The sequence below is a fragment of the Anabrus simplex genome, chromosome 5 (assembly GCF_040414725.1).
Source record: "Anabrus simplex isolate iqAnaSimp1 chromosome 5, ASM4041472v1, whole genome shotgun sequence".
NCBI classification, from domain to species: domain Eukaryota; kingdom Metazoa; phylum Arthropoda; class Insecta; order Orthoptera; family Tettigoniidae; genus Anabrus; species Anabrus simplex.
This window is the reverse complement of record NC_090269.1, coordinates 416,165,764-416,183,188: the sequence shown is the minus strand read 5'-3', so window position 1 is coordinate 416,183,188 and position 17,425 is coordinate 416,165,764. Positions and strand designations below refer to the sequence as shown.

The 17,425-nt window shown below is 38.3% G+C and overlaps 1 protein-coding gene across 1 annotated transcript in view; it reads left to right on the top strand.

Moving 5' to 3' along the window:
* Positions 1-17,425, top strand: part of LOC136874181 (leukotriene A-4 hydrolase) — a 157,006-nt gene that overhangs the window by 101,194 nt on the left and 38,387 nt on the right. The window contains exon 11 of the mRNA XM_068227691.1: positions 17,110-17,281. Within this exon, the coding sequence (XP_068083792.1) occupies positions 17,110-17,281 (172 nt within the window). The remainder of the gene's footprint in view (positions 1-17,109; positions 17,282-17,425) is intronic.

Genomic DNA, 17,425 nt, shown 5'->3' with positions numbered 1-17,425 from the left:
ACACCATGAGTCTGTTACCTGTGATTAGTACCACTATAGGAGGAACACCATGGCATACTTGCCAACCCTTCCGATTTACCCGGATTAGTTTTTTAACTCGTCTTCCGATTTTCCGATTTTCCGATTTTTTAATTCTTCCTATTTTTGACCAATATAACCTCCAGTATGGTTAATACTCTTCCTCTAGGATAAAGGATAAATTCTTATGTGCTTGTGTAATTTATCCAACCCTATTTTCGAGCATATTTATTTGATGCTTTATTTCGCGAGTGTATCATCCATCGCCTTAGTGTATCGTGTTTCCTGCTTGCTACAGCAGCATGTGTGCCTTACAGTTGGGGATTTGGGACGGCAGTCGTCCTACAAGCAAGAGAGGGTAGCGCGCGACTCAGTTAATTGGGACGAAAGGATGAGTTTCTTAATGTGTGGTTCGCTCACCATTAATATAGTTTCTGTGCGTCATTTTGTTGGAGTTGGAGTTGTAAGCCACGTATTTTTTCTAGTGGTTGTGTGCTTTTCTCCATGTCAAAGTCGTATGTTAATAATGTATGCGTCATACCAATCTGTTTTGTATGTGGTAGTTTCACGCGTTTCAGTGCATTTTTGTTCATTCTTACTTCATAATTTTAATGAGTTGAAAGAATTTCAGGGAAATGTATCGGTGACAGTTCCTGCTATTTTCTATTCACGTTATGGCCAAAAACTTAACAAACGTTATCTCCAAGTGTTCAGAGATACCTATAAAATTAATTTTCTGTTCATTTTTCAGTCTAATAAAGGAAACTACTGTGCGTTTTGTTGCGTGTGTCGATGTGATATAAATACAGTGGAACCTAGACATTTCGAATCACAATCAATAAATGAAAAAAGGTTCCACCTAATCGATACTTTCTCTTTTTTATTTAGCCTTGGGCTATTTATAAAGACATTAATAATCACAGAATATGTTTCGATTGCTTAGCAATCATCATCAGCTGTTTTACATGTAGCTTAGGTAAAAATAGCATACAATCAATCTCATAATTTACATTAAAACATTAAAAACAGGTGTTAGAAGAAAGCGTATAGGTGGGAGGTGGGGGAGTGCATTGAGGGCGGTTGTTAGTTGGACATTAAACTTAATATTAAAAACACTTATTGGACTAAAATGTCTTAGGTTCACTATAAGTCCTGAGAGCTTTTCCAATAAAATCACTTGCTGTTAAAAACTTGGATATTTTTGGTAAAATGCTCCTGTTGAAATGTTTATGAAGTGTTTATGTCTTCTTAAAACGGCTTCTGGTTTTCTTCCCCGTCACTTGTCTCTTATTAGGTGGAAAAGTGTGGCCCGCTCTTGAATGAAGTCTATTATTTGGTGTTCAAGAACTTGTTAAGTTAGATCGTCTGTATTACGATCTGTAACCGGCAGAAAAAGATTGCGTCAATTAGTTGTGGTCGCCTAGAATCGTATTGCCTAGGGAGGCTATTTAGTATTGGAAGATGTGGAAATATAAACTTACCCTTGTCCTGTTTGTTTTCTTTACTTCCCGTGCTACGGGTGTGGGTTTGTTTCAGCTGTCTTCGACCTTGTGTTGTAGCGGCAAATACAGCAGAGACAATACGCGACACTGAGCGAGATATCGAGGGACAGCTATTGGAGCTCCCTCTAGCAAGTAGACCTGAAAACTACTGATTCTGTCATAAGAGCACGTGTATTTTTGTGTGAAGTTTTTGGTGTTATTTATGCGTTTTCAGTGAGTTGACATAATAAAATAGTAGCATGTGTCATTCCTTGATATCTCCTCTCAACATGAGGGGAAAGATATGTGCTGTGTTTGGCTGTAGTAACTATGAAGTAGAGAAGAATGCGCGGTCGTTCTTCAGGTTCCCTCGTGACAAGAAAATGTAAGAAGATGTACAATATTATAGGGAAGGATCCACCTTTCAATATTCCGTGGATCCTTCCCTATAATATTGTACATCTTCTTATTTCTCTATTCAATACGGAACAATCATGAAGTTTTTAACTTTAAAAGAAAATGTAAGTAATATTGTGTTTGCATATGTATTCTTCCAGTAACAGAGATCTTTATAGTACTTCATTATCTTCTGACTTGCTCGACCCATATTTTAACTGGCTTAAAATGTAATATGCATATTTTATTGTATAGTGCAGCAGTTAACCTTCAATACCGATGTGTTGTAGGTGTGATCTGTGGGTTTAGAAATGTCACATAAGTGATTTGGATAAGGTGTACAAGAAAGAAGGGACGTTACGCTTATATAAGAATTATAAGATCTGTTCAGATCATTTCCAGGCCAGCGACTTTAAAAATCCTCGACAATACAGCCAAGGTTATGTTACATTTTTACTCTAATTGTACGTAAATATTCCTCAAAGCATCACTATCGACAACATTTGCATACTTTTCTTTCTTTTATCCCTCTTCTCAGATTAAAGCTGGGATTTTATAGATTATGTTAGTAGGCTTCATGTTAAGAGAAAAATTGTCCAGCTATTAAATGTTAATTCCTTGCATCATATGTGTAAGAAATGTGCCGATATTTTTATTGACAAGTGTCTTAATGTGATGATACAATATTTTTAAATGAGAAAAAAGACAAATCCAACCGTAAGAGTTCAGGCAGGAATGCTAAAGCTAAAAAAGTAATGCATAAATGAAAGATCAAGCCATTTCACGGCAGTCCATTTCACATCTTGTTTATATGTCTAATTTCAGTCTTTGAATAATAACGTTTTAAATAACTCTTCATTCATTTATCCAGAATTGCTTTAGCAACTTCGAAGTTAATATCTCAATAACACTTTCTTTCTAGACGTAATTTATTTATCCATTTCCGTATATACATTTCCATTGATATTTGAATTTAGCGCGATTTTTTCAGGTCAAGTCGCTAGGAGCGCCACCGTCGAATTGTCTCCCATTTTAGCAACGCTAAATCCCTAAGTGTCGCGTATTGTCTCTACTGTATGTGTTAGCGGTGTGCTGTGGTCTGTAAGCTAGCTTGGTTCGGAGGGAGGGGGGCAGCGAGGACGTGTCGTCATTTGCTGTTTTGGGCGGGGAGGTGGCTTCTGTCTGTGACGTAGCGGCCTTGTGATTGCTTAGTGCGTTCACTGGGCGGATTTGATTCCTTCCTAGTAACTCCATGTATCTCAATATGTGTTCGAATAAGGGGTTTCTCCGCTCATTTATTTCATTTAAGTTCTTGTCCCTATTAATTGACTTGTCTAGAAATATGTGAATACTTTCTAGACTGTTCATTAGTCTTCCCTTGTTCAGTCTATTGAGAATTACCAGGTCTTGTTTAATATCTGTAAATCTATGGCCCGTCTCGCTCATATGTACTCCCATTGCGGAGAACCTTCTATGTTTCTCTGCATTGACGTGTTCTTGGTACCTTATTGTGAAATTGCGTCCTGATTGTCCGATGTATGTGGCCCTGGACTGGTTGCATATCAATTTATAAACACCTGAATCCTGCAAACACCCTTCACTGTTCTTATTAACCATATTATGGTTGAAAAACTTATGTCTCGTGTTGTTGTTTGTTGAGAACGCTACCTTGATGTCATGTTTCTTAAATAAATTACTAATTGTGTAAATATTAGGATTGTCGAAGGTGAACCTCACGTACATTTTTGTTTGCTCTGACTGTTTTAATAAATTTGTTTGTAGTTTGCAATGCTATCGTATGAAATACTCGATCAAATTAAAAACCACACATTTTCTCAATTTTATTGAACAGTACTGCGCTGCCGATCTAACAGACCAAAGTTCCAGAGCTGGAATGACCAGGCCGCAGACAGCCGTGAGCACTCTTTAAATGCAGGGAGAAGGGGGAATTGAAGGTGAATGGTGTAGAGTCCCAGGGCAAAAACTATGCCCTCTTACTCACCTGTTTAACTCTTACGGTGCCAAGGTGCATTGGCACTTACATTCTGTACGAAAAATGCCAGGATGCCCTCTTATAAGTGGTGTAGTAATGCAGTAAGGCGCTAGATTGCGCCACAAATCAAGTAGACAGAAGGTAGAATATTTGTAATTCCTTCTTATGTCATTAGATGGCACTGACATAGCTTCATTTTTGCTAGTTTACTCGTCGATTGTGAGTGTATGATCTGTGAGCTCTTGACGTGTATGATCCAATATGGCAGCCTCCTTGTTTGTTTGTCCGCGTGTTGTGATTTGTTTTCAATAACTTTACGTTCTAATTGACGCATTAGAGTTACTTATCGTAATATATTAAGTATATTATTATTTCTACTGTAGTTATAGTTAATTAGCAATTTATTTAGGTCGTAGTAATGTTGTAATTAGTACATTTATCACAACAAGGCATGTCGTCACGTAGGCCTAATTCGGGAGAAGAAATTGAGGAGCTTTTGGGTTGCTTTGAAGATGTAAGAGACTCTAATTTTAGCGAAAGTGATGATTATGATGTTTGGGTCTTCAGATAGTGCACCATTGAATGATGGAGCCGTGCCATCGGCTAATGGGCTTACAACATTTCGTTACAGTGACAGTGCTAATGAAAATGTCAGTGACAGTGAATTAGATGATTCTTGGACTGAATGCATATTTCCTGAAAGTAATGTTGTCCATCCCCACCATTTTTATCAAATCCCAGGGCCAAAACATGTAGGCCTACCTCATCCTGATGCTCCACCCATAGAATATTTCAATCTGTTCTTTACACATTCATTCCTGACACTATTAGTTTATTTTGTATGTTGTTCTGATCTTTTGAACTGTTCTGTAGTAACAAATACTGCTACTAGACACAGTTCTCTCAAATGATTACTATTACTCTCCCAAAATTCATAAAATATCCAATCATTGACAGGTTGCACTGTTGGTGTCTTTCTCTCCACGTGTTCAATGTTTTTGGAAATTAGTTTATAAATTGGAAAATTGACCTACATTAACCATATAAATTGGTGTACATCATCCCCGATAACAGTTAAGATGAAATATCTTCACTTAGTCACTTTGGATTTAGTGTAAAATGTGCTAATTAATTTCAAAATATGTTTTTCCTTTTTTAAAATAAAAAATAATATTTTTGCACACAAAATTCCACAACATTTTGTTTTTTAAATGCAAGTCACATTTTTATATTCCTTGGGGTATATCAAGCTCAGATACCAAATTTTACCTCCATATCTTTTAAAATGAGACGTAAATAACAAATTTTATACAGTAATGGAAAATTCATTGAAGCATGCTTGGCATTCTATGCATATGATGCCCTATTATGGGTCGGCATCCAAAGGGTTAATAACAGTTCCTGAGGAGTCTGAAAATCTCAATTCACTACACTGGCAGCAAAAAAATCTGACTTGGAGGCAAATTTTTCCTCCAAACCAGAGGAGAAACCCCCCTCTTCACTGCTAATTTGGAATAAAATGAATCTAGAATTTAATAAAAGTGAAGAGGCAGAAGCTTTTCTTAAGAAACTGCTCTTTTCAGGGTTGAATTTTGAGTTATTCAGTGAATTGTGGTGCTTAATTTGCAATAGGTCAAAAATGCAATTCTAGACCAGGTCATACTACTACTACTACTACTACTGCTGCTGCTGCTGCTGCTGCTGCTGCTGTAAACACAGTCAGGCCATTCCTTATCCAATAGCTTCGCAAACTCGTCAAAGCACGTAGCTTCCAAGAGGGTCTGCTCTATATCTAGCACGCTGTCACTGAATTGCGCCTATGTCCCAACATCACGTGTTATTTTCTTACTGGAGGTAGTGCCCTGTTCCAAATCACTCTTACTTAGCCTTTGGATCTTCATTCACATCAAAATGTTCCCATTCCAACGAACGACTACGAATGATTTCTGCCATTTGTCCCATTTCTTTAATACCTTTCTTTATCTCCGCTTTGGTATTAGGAGTCATCTTAACTAATGCTAATAAGTCTTCACTATGCTTGACTAACTTATCAATTTCGAGTCGTGCGGGATATAAAATAGTGACCGGTCGAATAATCAACAGGGTACCAGTTCAGCTCCCAGCTGATAGAATGAAAGCCATAGGAGTTGTTCCCTTGTACTAATGACAGACTTGAAACGGAATCAGATTTTTGTGTTGCAGAACCGTTTACTGTGGTTGAGTTACAAGAGGTAGCACGCAATATGAAGACTGGTAAGGCACCAGGTGTAGATGGAATCCCACCAGAAGCCATCAAGTATGCAGTTGAGGTGGCACCTGGTTGGATCTTATCAGTCTTCAATGATTTATTAAAAAAGCGTGAATTCCCCGATGAGTGGAAAGTAGCCAAGCTAGTGCTGTTATTGAAGACAGGGAAACTATCATTAGATCCATCAGCGTACAGGCCACTTTGCTTATTAAACACCTTGAGCAAACTTTACGAAGGATTGATTAAAACTAGACTGGAGAAAGAACTTGAACAACAGGGAGGACTTCCTTCGAACCAGTTTGGATTTAGAAAGGGTAGAACCACAACCCAAGCTGTTGAGAGGGTGATTCAAATACAGGCAGAAAGCAGTGAGAAATGGGCTGCCTTGATAACGCTAGATGTCAAAAATGCTTTTAACACTGCTTCTTGGAGCATTATTTTGAGAGAACTTCGTAGGATGAACATTTCTCGGTATCTACAACAAATAATTGTTAAGTACTTCAAAGGATGAAGAATACGACTTCATGATTTAGAAGACCTTGAAATGAGTGCTGGCGTTCCACAGGGATCTGTTCTAGGACCCACCTTGTGGAACATTCTATATGATGGTGTCTTACGCCTGCAGCTGACAAAAGGGACAACATCTATTGATTATGCAGATGACCTTGCAATAGTGGTAATAGCAGAGAATGTAGAAGAACTGACCTTCCGAGTAAATGAATCACTGAGACGAGTTAACCTTTGGATGGTAAATAATAAATTGAGATTGGCTCCACATAAGACTGAGGCTGTAATTTTGAAAGTTTCCAGGAATTGGAAAAATGTCCGTTTCTTATTAAATGATACAGTGATTATCCCAGGGAAGTCTGTACGATACCTTGGGGTTCTTATTGACAGGAATTGCACATTTGGTGCACATGTGAAGGCAGTAACCCAAAAGGCAGAGAAGAAGGCATCGGCATTAGCCAGACTTATGCCTAACATCGGGGGACCAAGAACAGTTAAGAGACAGATTATGTGCTCTGCAGTATATTCCATTTTACTTTATGCTGCACCTATCTGGCACAATGCACTCAGGAGGAAGATTCACCGAAGAGCTATGGAAAGAGTACAGAGGAAAATGCTACTCAGAGTTACCTGTGCATATCGAACTGTTTCGACAGCAGCTTTACAAGTTGTAGCTGCCAGTATTCCCATTGACCTCCTCGTTGTAGAGAGAAAACTTTGACATGAAAGGGGTGCGACTATATCTGCTGAAGAAAAGAAAGCCTTGAGGAACCAACTCTTACTAGACTGGCAAGACCGCTGGGATGGCACAACTGATGTTGGCCAATGGACAAAAAAGCTAATACCCGACATAGGAGACTGGCTTAAATGTAGACATCAGCAGGTAGATTACTATCTGTCGCAGATCCTGACAGGACATGGAAGATTCGGCGTATACGCCATGAAGGTGGGAAAGACGCAGGGAAATGGTTGTCGGTACTGTTCTGAAAGGGATACAGTAGAACACACTTTTTTCTACTGTGTTCGATGGGAAGAAGAACGAAGGAAAGCCTGCCAACAACTTGGCCGACAACTCACGCCAGGGAATATGGTTCAGATTATGTTAGAGAGCCCGTTTGCCTGGAACACAGTAAAGGCAATGGCGACAAGCATTATGGGGATGAAGGAAAAAGAAGAGAAAGGAAGAACTTAATAATATACATCACTCCATTCTGATGTCATGCCGACAAGCAGTTCCAGAATGGATTGAGTGAAGAGGGCAGGGGTTTTTAGTTGGTGGAAATCCAACTCCCACACAGAGTTGTGTCTTTAAAAGATTTTCCCCTGCCATAACAAAAAAAAACCACTACTACTACTACTCACCATAAGAGTCAGCAAACAATAGACAATGTAATGTTATTATTGGTGACTGTTATGTGCTTTCGATATTGTAGACCTTCACATTTAGTTTTCTTCCGTCTCTGAAGTACCACTCTTATCATGGTCAGTACGGTAAAAATGAATAAAACATAAATTATCAGAAATTGTATTCTTTGTAACTTTTGTTATGTAGGCTAGTACTTTTCGATAGGACTAATAACATAGGTACTTAAAAATTAAATTTTAGGCGCCTTCCCCTAAACTACATTTTTATCCAGGGTGAATAAAATTGTTTATAGCTTAGACTGTAGTTTCTTATTCCCCGACTCTATATATCGATTTTCATTAAATTCTGTTAACCCATTTTCTCGTAGCTTGGCATTGATATGGACTTAGTAACAAAAATACAAATTCATGAATATCAGTGTAATCATAGCCAGTACGATAAAAATGTATAAGGTATAAATGATCGGAAATTTAATTCTATATAACTTTAGTTTTGTAATATTTATCGATAGAACCACTAATAATGTAAATATTTGAGAATTACATTTTAGGCCTTCCCTAAACTACCATTTCACTCAGCGTGAATAAAATTACTTATAGCCTAGATTGTAGTGGCTCATTCCCCAACTTTACATACTGATTTTCACTAAATTCTCTTCAGCCATTTTCTCGTGATGCATGTACATACATACATACATACATACATACATACATACATACATACATACATACATACCTACAGACAGTCAAAAATTACGGAAAAGTAAAAAGTGCATTTCCTTGTTACTGTGGACACAACCGATAGAGATATACCATTCTTTTCAAATTCTGAGCAATGTACAGACAAAACTCTTATTTAATATAATGAGTAAAGAAGTGGACTCAGAGATAAGGCTTTTTGCAGACGATGTTATTCTGTATAGAGTAATAAATAAGTTACAAGATTGTGAGCAACTGCAAAATGACCTCGACAATGTGAGATGGACAGTACGCAATGGTATGATGATAAACGGGGTTAAAAGTCAGGTTGTTTGTTTCACAAATAGGAAAAATCCTCTCAGTTTTAATTACTGATTTGATGGGGGTGGAAGTTCTTTTTGGGATCATTGTAAGTATCTAGGTGTTAATACAGCATAAGGAAAGATCTTCATTGGGGTAATCACATAAATGGGATTGTAAATAAAGGGTACAGATCTCTGCACATGGTTATGAAGGTATTTAGGGGTTGTATTAAGGATGTAAAGGAGAGGGCATATAAGTCTCTGGTAAGACCCCAACTAGAGTATGGTTCCAGTGTATTGAACCCTCACCAGGATTACTTGATTCAAGAACTGAAAAAAATCCAAAGAAAAGCAGCTCAATTTGTTCTGGGTGATTTCCGACAAAAGAGTAGCATTACAAAAATGTCGCAAAGTTTGGGCTGGGTAGAATTGGGAGAAAAAAGACGAGCTGCTCAGCTAAGTGGTATGTATAAAATCTCAAGGATAATTTAATAAAACCACCTATTCAATACTTTCCACGTTTAATGTGTGTTGAAAAAGGTGGTTTTATTAAATTATCCTTGAGATTTTATGCCTAACATCATCTTTAATACGGAACAATAATGAGAGTTGTTACTTGTAATAAGTGGTATGTTCTGAGCTGTCAGTGGAGAGATGGCGTGGAATGACATTAATAGACGAATAAGTCTGAGTGGCGTCTTTAAAAGTAGGAAAGATCACAATATGAAGATAAAGTTGGAAGTCAAGAGGACAAATTGGGGAAAATATTCCTGTATAGGAAGGGGAGTTAGGGATTGGAATAACTTACCAAGCGATATGTTCGATAAATTTCCAATTTCTTTGAAATCATTTAAGAAAAGGCTAGGAAAACAACAGATATGAAATCTGCCACCTGGGCGACTGCCCTAAATGCAGATCGGTATTGATTGAGTGATATACATAATTTTTGTGATATTTACTGCCTTAACATCATTTGCAGGGGTTATGTTATATTGTATTTACGCACATTATTTGAATAAAATAATGATAGCAATGCAATGGAAATTTGAATCTTATTGCACGAAAACATGTTAGGAATTTAATAATAATATTGATCGTGTAATTTGCTTAACGTCTTCCAATATTGGAAGAATTTGCTACTAATAATAATATGAGAAGATCATCATAAATCGAACATTGCGCATGGTGTTTACTTATAGGTTATCATACTGTAATAAATATAAAAGCTGTCCACTTCCTTGAGAAATTGCTATTCTATCTTCTTGTCCACTTCCATTATATTCATTTTATTGTGGTACTCTACGGAGCTCCCTGAATAAAGGCAGAGATGTGCTTCGTACTTTAGCAGTTAATACACATGCAACATTCCCCGGTCATAAAGCCATTTTTGTTATTTACATTCCTAGCAATCCCAGCATGCCTGGTGACTTAGTGCGCACCGTTAATACTCGAATTGCAATGGTACATCTGTAATGTACGCATCCTCCTCACTCTCGTCGGATTCATCATGTGAGTTAGTAGGCTTAACGAGTTCAAGAATTGCACTCTCATTCATATCCCTGAACATAGGCACACCTTCGTCAGCTTTTACATAATCGTCAAATTGACAGGTTACTTCCAGCTGAGAAGAGACATGATTCCAGCTATCTGGCACTTTGAGATGAGGAAGTTTCTCCTCAATAATTTTGCAGGTTCAAGAACCACAACTGCTGGTTGACTTTCCTCCACATTAAAATAAAATTCTATCAAACCTTACCAAATCTTTTCAAATCTTGTCAAAGTTGTTGATCAACAGGACATGAATTGAGTGTCAACACAGAGATTTTTATAATACAAAATAAAACACACCAGCATAATTCAAACAAGGAACCAGTTACCATAATTGGCGAAGAGTGCAGTGATTAAAAATGTTTCACCGTGCAGAGTGAAAGTTAAAACTATTCTAGGCTATATTACATTTGCATTAGTTTCCATTCACAACACTAAATTTGAATACATTAGTTACCTTACAGAGGCTTCAGGAAGGAGTCCAAAGTCGCTTGCTTCAGTCTTGTACCAGCAGTGGTGTTCCTTATCACAAAATTCTCCACACACTGGATAGTCACCAAATCTAATGACGTGTCATTTACTGCATAAAAGGTATTTAAAACATTTAAAGCATTCATGACTGTAGATTGTGTTGGTATGTCTGTGATGTTCTCATCGTCCTCACTCTCGTTGGATTCATCAAGTGAGTTGTAAGGCTTAATGAGTTCAAGAATTTCACTCTAATTCAGATCCCCGCACACAGGCACACCTTCATCAGCTTTTAATCGTCAAATTGACAGGTGACTTCCAGTTGAGAAGAGACATGAATAATTTCACTTTCTGTTTCGCTCCATTGGAAGCCAGCATGTCTGAAACATGCAGAAATTGCAGTGCGAGATATGGTTTCCCACAACACTGCAATACCTCCGATAGCTTCCAGCTTCCATTTCAGTACTCGTTTTACCTTGAACCTATGCATCAATGAGTTGACCGGTATGCTACGAAAGTGGTGTTTAAGGAGTTTAATATGCCTTGATAAAGTGGTTGGAGCACACTGGTACAATTTGGTGGTAGGAATACTAGTTCAATATTCCGTAGCTCAATATTTGGATGAGCGGGGCAATGGTCTATAAAAAGAATGACTTTTCTGTTCTTTGGTCCCATTCTCGAATCAAATGCTTGAAGCCACTCTTGAAAAGTGCCAATGTCATTCATGCTTTCGTGTTCAGTTCATATGTACATGGAATGTAACACATGTCTTTAAATGCTCGCAGGTTGGTTGACTTGCCCATAAAAAATGGTTTCAGTTTATCATTACCGTCCATGTTGCAGCAAAAAAGAACCGTTAGCCGTTTTCCACCTTTGCATGGGTCGCCCTTCACCGCAAGAGTCCTTTGGGGTAATAAATTATAGAAAAGTAAAGATTCATGAGCGTTGTAGACATCTTTGGGCTCATACCTTTTAAGAATTTCACGGAGAATTGGAAGCCAGTCACTGACGGTTTTTTCTTCCAGAGTTCCCAATTTGCCTTTTATTGTGTGAAGTGCCACGTCTGGTAGTAAAATGGTTTAACCATCCATCACTGCACTGGAAGTCTGCAATATTTAGCCTGAGAGTCAAGTAGATTTTAATACGGGCCGTGGAATAAGAACTCCTGCAGCTCGTTTCTGGGTATACCACTCAAAAAGGGCAGCTTTAAGTTCAGCATGGTCTGCACCACACAGTTTTTTACTGTCGCTTGGAATGCTACCTTTCAAAACAGCGTCTTTGATTTTTTCTTCCTTTTTTTTAAGGATAGTAAATGGAGTCGAAGATGTTAAATTATACCGCCTGCCTATTTCACTTTTGCTCACACTGCTTTTTCCTCTTATAAAGTAGTCCTGGTGAGGGTCCCATACACCCGAACCATACTCTAACTGCGGTCTTACCAGAGACTTGTACGTCTCTTTTACATCCTTACTACAGCCCCCAAATACTCTCATAACCATGTGATGAGATCTGTAACCTTTTTTAACAACCTTGTTAATATGATTATGCCAATAAAGATCATTCCTTATTTTAACACCTAATTACTTACCGTGTCCCCCCTAAGGTACTGTCACCCCATCAACACAGTAATTAAAATTGAGGGGACTTTTCCTCTTGGTGAAACTTAAAACCTGACTTTTCATCCTCCAGTCTCTTCTACCGAGCTCGATGGCTGCAGTTGCTTAAGTGCGGCCATTATCCAATATTTTGGAGATAGTGGGTTTTCCATTGTTTCCCATTTTTACACCAGGCAAATGCTGGGGCTGTACCTTAATTAAGGCCATGGCTGCTTCCTTCCCACTCCTAAACCTTTCCTGTCCCATCATCGCCATCGTCGGTGCAACTTAAATCAACTTTAAAAAATCAATCTCTCCTTACTCCCACAACCATTCCTAACTCTATTTCTTTCTAATCTACACTTCCTTCTTAATCTCTTTATTTCCCTGTTATAATATAATGGGTCCTTTCTATTCCTTACCACTTTTTAAAGATACATACCTGTTTTCACACTGCTCAACAATTGCTGTAAACCCATCCTATAGGCTGTTTACATTTTTATTTACCATTTTCCATTAATCATAATTGCTGTTTAAAACTTTCCCCATTCTTCTCTTATCAGCCATATGCTATTGCCTCATAGTTATACTTTTGCGACATTCCTTTCTAACATATTTATTGAGGCGCGCGGCTGTGAGCTTGCATCCGGGAGATAGTAGGTTCGAATCCCACTATCGGCAGCCCTGAAAATGGTTTTCCGTGGTTTCCCATTTTCACACCAGGCAAATGCTGGGGCTGTACCTTAATTAAGGCCACGGCCGCTTCCTTCCAACTCCTAGGCCTTTCCTATCCCATCGTCGCCATAAGACCTATCTGTGTCGGTGCGACGTAAAGCCCCTAGCAAAAAAAAACATATTTATTTTTAGCTACAACAAAGACAGCTTCATGATCACTTAAACCTTCTTTCACTTCAGTTTGCCTATAGAGCTCATCTGGTTTTATCAGCACCATATCTAGAATATTTTTCCCTCGGGTTATTTCTATCACTTTCTGATTCAGCTGTTCTTCCCATAGTAACTTATTCACCATATGTTAGTCATGCTTTTTGTTATTTTCATTCCCTTCCCAGTTAACATTTGTAAAGTTCAGATCACCCACTACTATAATGTTCCTATCTGTGTCGTTCCCCACATTATAAAATAATTCTGCATCAGCTTTAATGCCAACCTTGCCATGTCTGTACACCCCAAAAACATCAAGTTGCATTTTGTCTTACACTTAGAATTTCATGTTCCTCATCCTTAACTTTTTTGTAGCTTACAAATTCTTCTTTTACCAGTATAAATACTCCCCCCTCCTATTGTTCCTAACTTGTCTTTACAATAAACACTCTGCAGATATGGAAATGATTTAGAGTTGCATTTCTCTGTGACAGGTAATATGGCCTCCAAAGTGCATTAATGTTGTTCATGTTTAGTATTGTTACCAGGCCTGGTAGGCTATATAAAGAGTGTGAACAGCCTCTGATGTTGAGTGATCACTGTGAAGGACACGGAGATGTTGCGTACTTGTGTGAGACTGTTATCAGCACCTGACAGGAGTTTGAAAGGGGCCTCATTGTGGATCTCCATCTGGCTGGCTGGTTAAATCGTCCAGTATCCAGATTTGTGGGGCATTCGGATTTGACAGTGGCCCATTATTGGACTACTTGGGAACATGAGCGCAGGCATACTCGTCATCAAGGTTCCGGTCAACCACGTCTGACTACCAAAAGGGAGGATCATCGTATTGTGCACCAAGCACATTGTAACCCCTTCACATCGGCACCTGCTGTCTCAGGACAAGTAATAGACTCCCTGCAACATGTTGTGTCATATCCCACACCATTGGTCAGAGACTAGCAGCAGCTGGACTAGGGAATTACCTTCCCATGCATAGGCTGCTGTAAACACCACAACACAAATAGCTGCGTTTGGAGGAAGTATGGACTGCTGATGGATGGTGACACATTGTGCTCAGGGATGAATTATGGTTTTGTACCACTGTGGATGATCATTGTTTGCTTATATGGTGGCGACCTGAGCAGAGGTCCCATTCTTCCAAAGTTTTGGTGAGGCACAGCGGTCTTACTTCTGGTGTCATGATGTGAACAGCCATTGGGTACGACTTCTGGTCATGGCTGGTAGTGATTGAGGGAACTGACGCCACAACAGTAGGTCACGGACATCTTGCGTCCTCATGTGTTACCTCCCATGCGACAGTATCGTGGTGCCATATTTTAACAGGACAGTGCTTGTACACACACAGCACATGTCTCTATGAACTGTCTGCATGATGTTGAGGTACTCTTGTGGCCAGCAAGATCCCCAGATCTGTCCCTGATGGATCATTTGTGGGACCAGCTCAGACGTTAAGACCATCCCAGTGTTAGTATTCAGGATATCAAGGACTGGCTACAACAGTTGCAGGCCAGTGTGTCTCAGGAGAGGGTTCAATGGCTTTATGACACCCTTGCCAGCTGAATCATTGCATACATCCAGACCAGAGGGGTGCAACGTCATACTGCACATTGCCAAGTTCTTTGTAAATTTGACTCAATTTTGAAATCACTGAAATAACATCACATACCCTTTCAACACATGAAGTTTAATTTTGTTTCCTCCGTTCCTTCTGGGTATTTCAATATTTGTTTTCAGACAGTGTATTTACAGACTTTTATTAAGCATTTTTCACTCATGGTTTGTCCTTCGGTCCCTAGAATAATGTATAAACAAAGTTTTACTGTATTTGAACAGTTCATTGTGGGATTGATGTAGTAAATGGATGGATAGATAAATGAACATTTTCAAAGAGCATACATAAACCTCATGGTGTTTCAGCCAGCATGTCATTGCATTTAATATTGGGTTGACTGGTTTACTGACTATTAATGACCAATTAATTTTGAAGGAAGAATGAAGATAAGAAATTCTAAAAAAATTATGTTTAATTAATATAGTCTACAACAGAGAAAGACTCTAATTACAGTGAACTCCACAAAAAAAAAAAAATCGACAAAACCACTAGCCAGTACACAAGAAGAAATAAAAACACACATACAAACATGTTGCATAAATGACAGATATACAGTACAATATAGAAACATTACAATAGTATTTTTATAATGTTGTCTAATAATAAATTCTGCACAAAATTTGGTTTCACAATGTTCAGAATATTAATTTCAAAGATGGTGTTAGAAATGAGCCACAGAGATAAAATAATAGTATGTTCAGGAATTCTTGCTGACATCATAATATACTGTTGGGCTAAAATTATTAATAATATAAAGCAGGATTCACTTACTGAATATTTCTTCAGGTCAAAATCAATTTGTATTCCCTGTAACATCAAATTATTAAATGTTGCCATCGATGCTTTCATGGTCCGTACTTATAGACATGATACTGTATAGGCTTTTGGGCGTATGCCGTGTCAAGAAAATAAGATGAAATTCTTTACGTTTCACAGAGAACTGTGCTCTGTGTCATCAGAAGAAAAATCTCAACTGTCCACAGGAAAGGCTTCTTAAACAATGACTCTTTAAATTTAGACGTTATAATAGAAGTGGAAATGGTTCCTTCATTCGCCACCACATGGCTCCCAGGATGTGGCACAGCGCTAGCGTTAGAAGCGGAAGCTGGTCAAACCATCAGAATCAGTCTAAAAGGTTCACATAACATGTGTACGTAACATATGACATTGACACAAGCCTGGAATGGAACATCTGGCAATGAGGATCGTACGAATTTGGAAAACACCGAGACGAAATAACAATAGTAAAGGGACAGGAAAGGGAACCACCTATGTAAATTCTTAATGGCTGGCAACCAGGTATTACTTAATTGATAGCCAGTGTCCCTGTTGAAATTGTTAGGATTTCTACATATTTCCACAGCTTTCCGTATAATCCTGGACCTGTAGTGTCTAGTGTGGGTAAGAGCTCGAGCATCTTGGAACATGACATCATGACCCGACGATAGAGTGCACTCAGCTATTGCCGATTTGTCTGGTTGGTTGAGATGAATATTACGTTTGTGCTCCTTGATAAGGGTACCAATGGACCTTCATGTTTGGCCAATGTATACCTTACCGCAAGTATAGGGAATTTTGTATACCTTGGGATGTAAAAGTGGGGACAATTTGTCCTTGGTTTTACTCAGACTGTGAGCAGTTTTAGTGGCTAGTGGTGAATTCTTGTGAAATAACGTGATTTTTGTATACGATAGAATGTTTGTCATACCTTTTGACATTGACGTTTGTTTCAGTAAATGCTGTTGTCTATTACAGTATGCCATTTACAATTTTTGCAGAAAAAAAATGTTGACATACTGTCCATAGTTTTTGAGGGAGAATATGGAGTGAAACAGGTCCTCTTTATGCATGTGCTAAATGATATGGATCAGTGTTTGAAATGTAGTTGTAATTTGGAACTTGTATTTCTCATGTTTTTCTGTAGCAGTTTGAGAATGTTTTAATTAATATTTGATACTTATGTATACATTTCAGACAACTTTGATCCATTCCTTAAAGATTACCTGGAAAATTTCAAATACAAGTCCATTGTCACGGATGACTTCAAAAATTATTTGTTTGAATATTTTCCTTCAAATAATAAATTGAGAGAACTGGACTGGGACACATGGCTACATAAGCCTGGCATGCCACCTTACATTCCAGAGTAAGTTGTCATACATTACATCTTAATTCTGTTTCATTTAACCAAGTGCTTGTATCTGATTTCCTTCTTGCAAGGAATGGATTGTAATTAGGAAATATTTATCAGCAAGACTCAGTGTACTAAGACAGTTCACAAGGAAAGAGT